The 12,870-nt window shown below is 48.3% G+C and overlaps 1 protein-coding gene across 1 annotated transcript in view; it reads left to right on the top strand.

Moving 5' to 3' along the window:
- Positions 1-9,671: 9,671 nt before the first annotated feature.
- LOC104542881 (traf2 and NCK-interacting protein kinase-like) overlaps positions 9,672-12,870 on the top strand; it is a gene marked incomplete at its 3' end in the record, with an annotated part of 33,087 nt that continues 29,888 nt past the window's right edge. Inside the window, exon 1 of the mRNA XM_010187343.1 lies at positions 9,672-9,917. Coding sequence (XP_010185645.1) covers positions 9,672-9,917 — 246 coding nt within the window. The remainder of the gene's footprint in view (positions 9,918-12,870) is intronic.

The raw sequence follows: 12,870 nt of genomic DNA, 5'->3' as shown, positions 1-12,870 counted from the left end.
AAGCACTGCTGAAATCTCTTATTCTCAACAACTGTCCTCCCAACTCCCCATCAGCCTTTCCTGCAGGGAACAGCCTGGCTTGGCCGTCATTCAGGTCAGCTTGGTGTTGACTGATCTCCTCAGGTGGCTCTGCATCTACACCAAGGCACTTCATCTCCTCTGTATTGCCATTTACCTTCAGGGCAGGTTTTGTTTGCAGGATCCCATTTCTTTCTTACCCAACACATTAATGCTTTGAGATTCCAAGTAGACAGTGAAAGATACTGCAGCAAAATTTTTCTAGGGTGCATATGGGGCAAATAGGGACTAGATTTATTGAAATCTTGATCTGAAAGGCATTGGGAACAGCAGCCTTCAGGGAATACTTCAACTCCTCTCTTTCAGAGTTGGGTAGAAATTTGGAAATGTGGAGGAGGGACACAAAATGAGGAAAGTTTAAAAAAAGAAGCAAATAAAGAGAAAGACTTGGAGCACAGGTACCTGATCGAATTATGAGAGTTGTGTTTCAGAAGTTTTGATGAGGGCTCATTCTTTTGTCTGGAATTACTCATCTTCCTCCTCTGTTTAAAGTACTGTAGGCTCACGGCTTGTAGGCAGCACCGATGCATTGCGGCTTCTGCAGCTGCCTCCTGTGCTGGCGCTGGTGCTACTGGTATTGCCAGTGACCTCACTGGGTTGCATCACCTCTGTGAGCACTGACCACAGTTACTCACTTTTAATTAAATAGGATGACTTTGTAACAGTGTTGCGGCTCTCTGGAGTGAGCGTGGTTGGGGGCAGGAGGAGAGTGAGGCTGTTGAGGAAGGCAAACAGGGTTCATACAAGGCAGCATTTGGGCTGCTGTAAAGGGTGGAGAACTGGAGAGGAGAGCCAGGACTTCAGCAGTGGTTCGCTAGTAGGTTATGAGGTGGGTTCCCATCTTTTCTGATCTCTGCATTGAGGGTTTTCATCTGACCCTTGCCAGGGCCTGTGAGAAAATCCTTTCACTCTGTGATAGGGCTTCTCTGATTAAAACCATTGGCATAACCATAGTTTCCATCCTTGCAGAGCTACCTCCTCCAGCACTAGAGAGGGTTTGGTCCTTTGCTGTCATGGGCCGCTCATTTTCCCTCTCTTGCCACCCAAAAATTAGGTGACAATAACTTTGTTTTATCTTTTGCCCTTCATATTTAAGCAAATGTTCCCCGAATCACCGATGAGCGCTGGCAGCTCCCCCTGTGCCATTAGGAAGCGGCACTGCGCTGGCAAAGCTGGCACAGGCCGGGACTGAAGCCTGCAGAAACCTGAGTCATCTCATAGAGAAGATCAGCTTTTAATTACAATTTCGAGAGCACTTTTTAAGCAGTCTTGGGGAAATGCTGTGTAGGAGCATTTGAATTACAAATGTAAAGAAATTGTGCTTTTTTTTCTTTCTTTCTTTTTTATTTGTAAGGCTGCTGGGGAAAAATGAAAGCCCTCTGCTATAGAAAAAAATTAATTAGAAACTGATAGAGCACTATTGTTTGAAGGTGGAAATCAAGGCCCTAATGCAGAATTATGGTCATGAGAGGAAAAGCTCCTTTTATTCTACCTTTAGGCGAGGCTTTGGAGGCTTTTTGCAGTATAGCATTGAGCATTGCATCATCTTTATGGGGTAACTGCATTATTATTTTACCCCTTTTACTGAGGGACAAAGTTGAGCAGCACAGAGCCTGGTCTCTCCCCAAGGTCGAGTGCAGTTGGTAGGGATCCAGGAATAACGCCCAGCTGCTCCACTTGGCCTTGGCCCTGCTTCCTCGGAAAGCGGCCCACGCCGCACACCGCCCGCTGCGCTGTCCCTCCTTCCTGTGAGTTTAAGACTCCACAGCGTACTTCAAAAATCAACATTAATTCAATCAAGGCTCAAATGTAAAGGGAATTCATGCATCCTGTTAAGTGTATCAAAACTAACCCCCAGCTGTGGAGGTTTGAAGGAGCAGGCAAATGGTCAGGGTTTGGGTTTTTTGTGGTTTTGTGGGGTTTTTTTGGGTTTTTTTTTCATAGAAAAATGCAGGGAGGTCTCTCCCTACTCCTGTGAGGTGGTGGATGTTTACTTCCCACTTTTGCATGCTCTGTTACAGATGCTCAGACCCTGAATACCAAGCAGCAAAACCAAACTGTGTTTGTGTCCTGCAGCCAGCTCTCACTGCTGGGAAAGATCGTGAATTTTTAATAGGAATCTGCCTGGAGCATATTGGCTGCTTTTAGTGTTTTAGCCAGCATTGATCCTGCTGGGAAAGGGTTAAAAGCCTGCAGTGGCCCTGGAGGGATGACACATTGTCCTGGCCATAACGAGTGGGTGGCCTTAGCTGCCTTCAGGTAGGAGCAGGAAGCACCTGGTCCAGAGGGATGCTTATAAAGCAATATCTCATAATTTTGTTTCTCCTAGTGCAGCTGGGGTTGCAGGTTCGTGGTGTGATTTGATGCAGTGCCTGGTCTTGGGTCCTTCCTGACGTGCCTACAACATGGCACAGTCCGTGTGAGGTTTGGATTAGCCGTGGCTGAGGTTTCACGCCGAGCCTTTCAGATTTCCACTAAGATCTTTATCCAGTCGGATAAAAGGCCATCACCCCCTGCCCATATGTGTTCTCTCTGCAAAGCTGCAGGCAGCCTCCGAGCTGCCCACGTTCTGGCAGGCACCCTGCCTGCAGGCAGCTTTTTGGGCTGCTTTGAGAGCTTTTTGGGCTGCTTTGTTTCACTTTGCAAATAACAGCGAGTAAAATCCATAGCCTTCAAACCGCTCCTTTAAACTCTGCAGCATCGATTTGTGTCTGTACATGTTATTTCTGTGTAAATAGGGCCCTTAATGGCTAGATGGCCCTCCTGCAATGATAACCACGTCAGACAGGGGCTGCAGTGGCTGGAGTCCCTTAATTACTAAACAGCGACTGGTGACGTGCTGTGCTGGTCCCTTGTGTGCCCAAGTGCTGGAGGTAGCAGGGACACTCGGTCCTTTCTGGCTTCCTCCCACTCCTTCCTGAGCCATATTGTTCCCATGCAATCCCTGGTACTGGCTTAACCTCCCCCTGCTAATCCCAAGTCCTCCTCCTCTCCTCCCTGCTTTCAGATCTCCGGCTAAAGCCCCCCCCGGGCTGTGCTGCCTGCTGCCAGGGTGGATGGGGATCGTGTGCGGGACTGGGGGGGGCTCTCTTGATTTGTGGGGTCTTACAGGGCTCCCTCCTTTCCTAGAGAAGCCCTGGCAGAGAAGTGAGGACAGGTGAGCACTGGGTGTCTCCCAGGAGGAGGAGGGTCCTCACCGTGGCATTGTCCAGGAGTGCAGTGAGGTCCATTTTGGAGGTCTTGTAGGGAGACACAGTGATCTGGCTGCCTTATTTCTGAATAGACAAGCTTTGCCTAGCTGGTGTAAGGGTAGGAATTTCCTGCTTGAGAGAGGAGACTTGGAAAGTGAGAAGCTGTAAAAGCAGTGCAATTTAATCTGCTGATCAATGCTGTTGATCCTCACCTGCAAGACTGGCTTAGAAGGTGAGCCGCAGTGGGGCTGTTCGGCAGCAGAGTTAGAAATCCCATCTTTATCTCAGACAAAGCAGTGAATGCACATGTGACGCACGTAAAGCAAATAGAAGGATAAAGGGGTCTACATGTCATTTCTCAGACTCCCTTTTCCAGTAAGTAATTCTAAAAATTTGCTCCCCAATAGCTGACTCGCTTAAAACAGTGGACGACATGAAAGCCTTGCCGTAGGTGTGTACAGCCAAATTAGTATGTGTATCACACACTGTTGCTCTAGGCATGGCTGGGTCTTTTAAATCAGTAGAACGTAGGCACTGCAAAATGTTTATTGACTACTGACATAAGTGACTTGAGTAGGATAGGATGGACAGTGAGTTGTCAAGGCTGCTCAGGGCAGATGAAAACCCTGGAGGCAACTCTGGATAAAAGAGAGTGTGTTGCCCATCTGCCTTCAAGTATGTAAGGACTAAAATTGATATTTGAGGTGACAGAGATGTGCAGCACAGGATCTGCTGTATCTTGACTTACAAAGTCACTGGGCTTAGGGGAGCACCTCAGCCTTCCAGAGCACTGGATGTGGGCTTACTTATGTCATTCTTATGCTTATTTTCCTAATGCTAAGACCTAAGTCACCCAAGAGGTGTATGTGAAAGCTTCTGGCAGCTGTGGCATTTTACCCTAAGCCCCATGAAACATAGGTGCCTTTATCAGCTCGCCCCTCTTACCTCAACCACTCTGAGACAGGGACATGGAGTCTTGCTTACCATTGATGAATGTATGAAGCCTGAAAGCATGGACTGGCTTAGATGCCAATTGTCCTTGCCACATGGTCAGGAATGAAGGTGGTGAGACCTGAACTGATTGTTCTGCCAAGTGTTGGCAGGACTGGAGAGGCTCAAAGGGTGAGGCAGTGGAAGAGTTGTAAGCATGACTTGCTTAGAAATTGGTTCAAAGTAACTGGACAAATGTCCTGGCTCTGCTGTGAAGGTTCAGCTGTTACCAGCAATGGGACTGGACCTCAGCCCAAATTTCTCCTGGATTTGGGGCATTAGGACTGGTGCACAGAAGAACTTGGTGGGTTCAAGCTCCTTTCTGCAAGCTGAGATGTAAGCAGGTGGGGGTGAAAGAGGCGAAAGCCTCTTTTAGCTGCCGTGATAACCACTGCTGAAGTGTGGAGAGATCCAAGGTGGGACTCCAGAAGCACATCCTGGGTCATCAATGTCTGCAATGGGGGGATGTGGGGCAGCAGAGGCAGCTGCACCATGCTGTGAGTGAAGAGAAATACTGCCCTGCAGTTATGTGGAGGAACAGAGGAACGGGGAAAACCTGGGCTGGGAAAGCAGGCAGGGCTGCTCAGTCAGCTTGGGTAACTCACGTGGACACGGACACGGTCGTCTTATGCCACTGACAAGTGAATGAAATGCAGTGGAAGTCCTCCATAGAAAACCGTCGACAGACATAGAGTTAAATTTCCTAGATTAAGTGGTTGGGAAATCACCAAGAATAGATTTGGGCCTTCCTTCATACTCAGTTTTCCTTAGACAAGGACAAAAAAAGTAAAATAAAAATATCTCAGTCAGCTTTAGATAACAGATACCTCTGTGTTACCTGGCTCCCCCGTGGCTGTCTCCTGCCACCCGTGCCACCTGTCCCCACTGCCAAAGGAGATGCTGAGCACTGAGGTTCACGGGAGGTGAACCCCACTGTTTGTTGGTTGAACAGCCACCTTGCACTTTACATGCCACCTCCAAAACTGGATCTTGCTACTATGAAACTAGAGCCGAAGTCAAGCAGATGGCACTGAAGAGGTGTTTCAGGAAACTACATTTCCATCAGCATGTGTAGTGTTGCTTCTGCAAGGGCCATTTTTTAACTCTGCTGTGGTTTGCAAGACAGTTATTGATTTAGGGCATGGCTCAAAGAGCAGGTGAAACTTGACGTGTTGAGATGCAGCCCTGTTTAATGCGTGCCACAGATAAATGGGGTGCCAGAAGACTGAGGGGTTCTTGTGTCTGTCCAGTGTTTTGGAGTGAATTGCCAGCCGTGGTAGGCAGCAGTACTCATTTGCAGGTATTAAGTCCCATTTCCCTGCTGCAGGGAGCACGTGAGGAGAAACCTGTTTTGAAGGGACTGTTTTTTTCCACAAATACAGGAGGAACAGCAACACCCCTGCTGAAGTATGTTGCGTGGTGGAGACCTTGCTGGTGCCCTTGGGCTCTGGATGCGGTGGCTCACTCCCATCATGAAGCAGATGGTCTGAGGTCATGAGCAACCCTGGTAATTACAGGGAAGGGCTTAGAAAGCTCCCTGGCACCCTGGGACGTCCGTTCCTGTATCCTGCACAGAGCCAGCTTCACCTGTGATGAGAACTGCTGCTCTAAAGGTGGTGGGCTCATCTTGGAGTTTGGGTTTGAACATCAAAACCAGTGTGGTTGTGGCCATGATAAAGCCAAGGTGCCCTGGGACCGTGCAGAAATAGTTGACCATGGGGCAGACTGGGTTGCATACAGCAAAAACACATGGAAATGGGGGTCTGCCAGGTGTTTGCAGATGTGAAAGCTCCTCATTGCAGTCCAAACCTGACCAGGTTTGTGGTGGTCCCCCACCACATGTCAAGCAGCAAGGGTCTGGAGGAACATCTCAGCTGGTGGAGGAGGTCCATTGGAGGAGGCTGTGTCTTTTTTGGGCCACCCTCAAGAGCCAAGCGACTCCCTTTAGAGGACTGGATGGGCCGGACACACATGGACAGCACTGTCTCTCCGTGGCTCAGTGTTTCCCACTGGAAGGAGATGTGACCTATGTGAAAGGATGCCTTGTGGGTCTCCTGAACAGAGATTTAATTTTAGTTACCAACACTGCAGTGTTGAATAGGCAGTGATGTGGAACAGAAGCACAGTGGGGGTGTTACAGGGTGGTAATAACATGGCTGTCATGAACTAATGTTGCTGGGAACAGGCTGTACTGCCTTCTTTTAGCTGCAAAAACGCACACTTGCCGTGAAGCAGAGGAGCTGGGGGCAAAGGGAGGACGGGCTGTGCAGGGGGGGAAAAGGAGCACCCCCAGGGACCTCCTTGCTCTCCTGCCCCGGGGGGCTGCGGGTGATGGGCAGCCCCCTTGACAGAGCACTGTGAGAGTTGTCCCCATGTTGGACTTGGGGTCTGGGGGTGCCGAGCAAAGAGCAAAGCTCACAGAGAGCCTGGAAATGCTGCAAGGGGTCCAGTGGTAACCAGCGGCATCCCTTTCCTCCTCCATCCCACCAGTGCTCTTCAGTCCTTTGGTGCTTCAGGTGTCCATAGGCTGCTCTTTAAACCCCCTTTCAGTGTATTTGCTGTCAGTGGTTGCTCTTTGTCTGCTCCATGCTGTTGTGCTTGGTCAGCTAATCTTCCTGGCTAGACCTGCTCTTCTTCAGGCTTTGGCCTCCCTTTGGGAGGGTGGTGTTGGTTCCCATAACCTTGGAAAGCCCTGCCAGAAATTAGAGGGGTGAAAGCCCTATCTAGAGGAGTCTACAGAAGTCTTGAGAGTATAGAGAAGTCTTGAGAAGTCTAGAGTCTACAGAAACTTGTCATTCTGGAAGGATTTGGGATCTTGGATGGTGATTTAGGGCCTCTTATGCTGGTTTTTTATCTATGGAAGAGGGAAACCTCTCGATTCCTCCTGAGCTGGAGGAGGGCTGGCATCTCCCCTCTCCTTTGAACTGCAAGAGAGATGGGGGATGGCACAAGTGCAAGCACTGGCGTAAGGGAAGTTTTTTCCTTATATATAAGGGAATATGAGATTATTGTCTTGCTCACGTATGTGCTATAGTGCGAGTTATTTCTGGAGATTAATAATATGCTAATTTAACAATTTAGCTTGTTAATCTATTAATCCTGCCTTCTTTACTTAACGTCAGACCTATTGTGGAGCTGCAGTAATGGAATTGCAGCTCTCCCAGCTGTACAGCCCTGATCAGAGCTTGGATTGATACAGAGGATTAGAAATATTTCAGTCCAAAGGTCGGCTTTGTTCGGTCAACACAGAGTGTTAGCTTGGCCCTGTGCAATTAGGGACATCTGTGCTGGGAGAGGATTTATGCCTTTCCAAGGGAAAGCTCTGGTTGTTCAATACAAACTGAAGTGTTAATAAAAATGCCCAGCTGAGGAGAACAAAAAAGAAAATCCACTCTATTTATTTTTTTGTTTCTCTTTGAGTTCTTTGAATGTTTTCCAGGATTTTACTTTTTAAAATGTTGGAAGATGACAGATGTAAGAAGTGATTTGCTATGAGTAAGACTTGTGCTTGTCCTGCTCAGTGAAGGTCTTCTGCTCTCCAAAAGCTCCCCAAGGGATGGCAGCAGCTTGGCCAGAGGCAGAGCCGTGCTCAAATGAGCAGCCAAATTTCTGCAGGAGAGCTCAGGAGGAGTCACTCTGGAAACATCACCTGGCCACCAAATGAGATGTCGAGTATTGGATGTGCCTCTTTACCTTTCCCAGATATCTTTTTAATTTTCAGTCACCACTGCCTGAGATCCCCCTGCCAGGGCTAAGTGCGGGCAGGAACAATAAGGTTTGGCCCACGACTGCTGTGTTTTAATCAAACAGATATTTTACTCTCTGTTAAAATAAACATTTTTCCCGTCCTGTTGTATGACTCACTTTTTCTTATGCTGACCTGGAGTATCTGATATTTTAATTACCTTCTCAGAGACATGGGTTTATTTCAGATACATTTGAAGAGATGTGTAAATCAAGTGCAAAACTAAAGTACATCAGTCATAAAACAGCTTCTTTTGGAGACTGCCAAATTTTCGCACTAGGACAAGCCTGGTTTTCTATCAGTCAGTGTTTTAGTCCCCAAAACTGGTTGGAGGGGTTTTTTGGCACCCTCAAGATTGTTTTCAATGGGAAATGAAGTACATAAGTGTGCCTGTACTCCGTGAAAGCCAAGAACAAATCATGCCGGGTGCTATAAAGTGATCTAATTTACTGCGGGATAGCTATTCGGATGCACAGCTTCCTGTTGGAAGCTCCTTCTCCCAGGAAAAATTTGATGCAATTTTTGATGCATTAACACTGAAGTACCTCCCTGAATTTTCCCCTGATCCTATGGGAAAATTAGGCACCATCAAGGTTCCTGGGTGAAGTTCTGCCCCATCCCAAGAGAGCTCCACTGCAGGTGGTCTTGGATGCCAAAGCAGAGTCCGGAGGAGATGAGTCTGCCCAGCAAACACCTTGACGATGCATCTGCAGAAACAGAGCTTGGCAAAGAGTTTGCTGTAGGTAGCTCATATCAGATATGATGTGTTAACGTAGAAAAATGAACTGATGATTTCTCACCTGGCAAAATCTCTGGTGTCCTGTGCCGTTCCTGTAGTAGGAAGAACGTGTGTGCTAGCGTTGGTGGTGCTGAGGGATGCATTGTCTAACAGCAGGGTTTGGAGGCAGGAGCTGGCCAATAGAAGGGGCATTTGTTGGGTTGCTGGCATCAGCTTGGTATTTTAACTGCGAGGAAAATGAAATGGAAGAAAATTGGTTGGGAGGCTTCTATGCTGCCAAAGTGGTAAAAGTTGGACTTTTATGAGACTTTTTTTCTGATTTGTCTCAGTTTGCTGAGATTTCAGTTTGAAATGGCAGGTCCTTTGGGTTGTGGTTTCTCAGCAGTGATGAGTGGTGTCGTGGTCTGGTCCCAGCAAGGCTGGCTGTGTTGAAGTTTCTGCCTTGCAAGAGCACCCTAATCCCACTTATTTTAATATTTACATGTTGCATGACTAAGGGCTTTGCAAAATGGCTGGATCCCAAGCGTTGTCCTTTAAAGTGTCAGACTTGCAACAGGTTTACTCCATTAAACGCCTGCTATGGGGGCTGTGTGTTGGTGGGGGGTGGGTGGAGACTGGATGCCCTGGTCTGGAGGTTTGGGAGATGATGTTCTGCCCGGCTGATGGGAGCTCTGCTCTTCTCAAGAATATGACAATCGTGGCTGTGTCCCACTGGGTGCAGCAGGTCATGTATTTTGGTTGAAGGAATAAGAGCAGACAGCAGAAGTTGAGTAAAGTTGTGTTGGACTTACTTGGGTACCAAAGGAAGATCTATAGGGAGTAGAAACGAGGACAGGTTAGCTGGGAGCATTATAAAGAAGTTGCCCAAACAGCCAGGGATCAGACTAGGAAAGCTGGGGTGCAAGTGGAATTAAATCTAGCCAGGGATATGAAGGGGAATAAGAAGAATTTCTATAGGTACATCAGTGATAAAAGGAAGGCTACGGAAGAAGTGAGCCCTCTCTGGAAGGAAGATGGAGAACTGGTCACAGGGGACACGGAGAAGGCTGAGGTGCTCAATGACTTCTTTGCCTCAGTCTTTACTGTCAAGGGCTCTAGCCGCACTGCCCAAGTCACAGAAGGCAAAGCCAGGGACTGGGACAAGAAAGATCCACCCACTGTACGCGAAGATCAGGTTTGAGACTACCTAAAGAACCTGAAGGTGCACAACTCCATGGGAAGTGAGCTGGCAGTGTGCATCTGCAGCCCAGAAGGCCGACCACATCCTGGGCTGCATCACAAGAGGTGTGGCCAGCAGGGCGAGGGAGGTGATTCTGCCCCTCTTCTCTGCTCTTGTGAGACCCCACCTGGAGTACTGCATCCAATTCTGGGGTCCCCAATATAAGAAGGACATCAAGCTGTTGGAGTGGGTCCAGAGGAGGCCCCGAAGATGTTCAGAGGGCTGGAACACTTCCCGTGTGAGGACTGACTGAGAGTTGGGGCTGTTCAGCCTGGAGAAGAGAAGGCTCTGGGGGGACCTTATTGCAGCCTTCCAGTTCCTGAAGAGGCCCTACAGAAAGGCTGGGGAGGGACTTTTTACAAGGGCAGGTAGCAACAGAACAAGGGGGAATGGTTTTAAACTGGAAGAGGGTGGATTTAGGCTGGATATTAGGAAGAAATTTTTCACTGTGAGGTTGGTGAGGCACTGGCACAGGTTGCCCAGGGAAGCTGTGGATGCCCTCTCCCTGGAAGTGTTCAAGGCCAGGCTGGACAGGGCTTTGAGCAGCCTGGTCTGGTGGGAGGTGTACCTGCCCATGGCAGGGGGATTGGACTGGATGATCTTCAAGGTCCCTTCCTGCCTAAACCATTCTATGATTCTGTGATAAATGTGGTGAGATACATTTCTGGGTACAGAAACTGCATTTTTCACTTAAAGATGAAATCCATGCTTGTGCAAGCAAAATTTAAAACAGCAGCAATCAGTCATCTTCTTTGTGTCCTTAAAATGCAACTTGAATTTTGGGCCAGGATATGCAGTTTTTGTGTACAAAGGCTGATATTGAGGCCAGGGTTTGTTTATTTAGTAAATATAATGCCTGAATGCATCAACTGATGTTTAAAAGTGTTTACCGATGTTCCCATCGTGTGCTGGTCCATTATGCTTTATGGAGCGTGAGGACCACAACCTTTGAATAAAAAACTTGTGGTGCCTGCTTCATTCGCAGAAATTAGTCTTAATACTTGACATTATCAAGTTAGTGATACTTGATATAGCATTTTGAGAGTAATTAGGAGCATGAATTTATGCTCAGATGGATGTTTAATTAAAAACCGTGGCAGCTTTGAAGTTCATGCTTGAACAGTCTTGAGGCTGAAATGTGGGTTTATACCCAAGTGAACCTTGACAGCAAATCTGGAGAGGGGAAAACACTTTAGTAGCTCCAGTTTTCTCCTATACATTTTTACACCGTCACAGCCATCACAATGTCTGTAGCAGTGATGGATTTATGAAGGTGGGAGCAGGTCGAGGGGTTCGGCCAGGACATCATTTAGCCAGATGCAAAACCTGCTTTAGGAAAAGGATCAGGGAGATGTTGGAGGATACTTGTGTATCTGAGACTGATGCTGGGAGTGGTCCTTCAAACCTTGAAGCACTGCTGTGAACAGTCAACGTGGGGCGATGAAGGTGCCTCCTGCAGATCTCTTCTTGAACTTATGGGGAATTCAATCGCTGCCCTGTGTGAGCAGGGAGGGAGAGGTGGGTAAACCCATGCCTATGTCCAAAGCGAAGGCCATGGCATGTGGGGGTTTGAGCTCTGTGGCAGGACTGGGCTGGTGGTGGGATGCCATGGCAGCTTGGGCTTTGGGAAGATGCCGGTCCTCCTGCATCTCTCTCTTATGTAGGAGCAGCTGGAAGCAGCTCACCCCCCCACTGACAAACAGAAAAATCCCAAAGAATGCCAGGAGACAAAGGAGGCGAGAAAACAAAATGGTACAGCTTGCTGAGGAGCAGATCAGCTCCTTTTCCACAGGCAGACGGCGACCAAGGCATCGATTATGAAGCAGGGAGGAGGCAAGGAGGGCACGGGGAGCAAGGGTGGCTGCAGTGATTGCTGCTCCCCTCCGGCTTCCTTTGATCCTCTTGCCAAAAATAGTGGTGGTGTGGTCTGAAGGCTCAGAAGTAACTGCCATACCCTGGAAGGGTCTCATCCTCCTGAAGGCTTTGCCTTGGGGCAGCTGCACCCTCTCCAGCATCCCCAGAGTGAACTTTCAAGCACAGGGACACCAAAAAAGAGGAATTTTGAAAAAGCAGAGAAATTTTGTGTAGGCACCTGCCATCCTACCTGTTTAGACCCACATCTTTGCTGCTGGGGGAACAGGGGTGACCCCAGGAACAGCAGTTGGACTTGGTCGTGGTATGGTTTTGTAGTGGAGGCCTCTGCTCTGGTGTTGGTGCCAACAAGTGTTCATGTGTTTTGATACGAAGGAGGTAAAAGCATATTGCAACATGGGCTTTCTGGCAATCTTCTTGATCTTGCTACCTAAATACCCACTTGTAGCTTAACAGCGGCACAAGGTTCAGAGTGGAGAATTTGGGACTTGCCACGCAAGCCTCCTTTTCTCCTTGGCCAGTATCTGAGGTTGACAGCAGCACTCCACCACTGCAAGGCTGGGGCATTTCCCTAAAGTACAAACTGAGGTGGTGATGTGTCAGATGAAGGCGGGTACAGCCAGCAAATGCATGGCTTGAAGTGCCTCAGCTCCCTCCTCCGTTTCATGGAGGATGCAGTGTGCTGTGGCTGTGTCCGAGCAAATTCCTGCTTTTTGGCTGTGATTAAAGAGTCAGTACGTGTGGGGGCTTCCTGGTCAAGCAAACAAGGATGGATTTAGGAAGAGGAGGATTTGGTTTTGCAAATCATGCTGTCTAAATAGATGGTCTCTAGCGATGCACCACTTCTTGCTGATGGCTGCATCCAGGGGATGCTTCAGCCGCAGCCCAGTGCTTCTGGGCTGCATTTTATTCTCTTTTTGTTTTAATGTTGCACATTTTAAAGTAAAGCTCTTTTTCTGTTGTTAGAACATGCGGTTGCTCTGGACATATAAATTGTGTTAATAAACGAGCAAGGAGCCCTGGTGGGTGAATTGGC

Source organism: Mesitornis unicolor, unplaced genomic scaffold (genome assembly GCF_000695765.1).
Source record: "Mesitornis unicolor isolate BGI_N332 unplaced genomic scaffold, ASM69576v1 scaffold14876, whole genome shotgun sequence".
NCBI lineage: Eukaryota > Metazoa > Chordata > Aves > Mesitornithiformes > Mesitornithidae > Mesitornis > Mesitornis unicolor.
The sequence above is the reverse complement of the archived record's forward strand: the minus strand, read 5'-3'. Positions and strand labels throughout refer to the sequence as shown.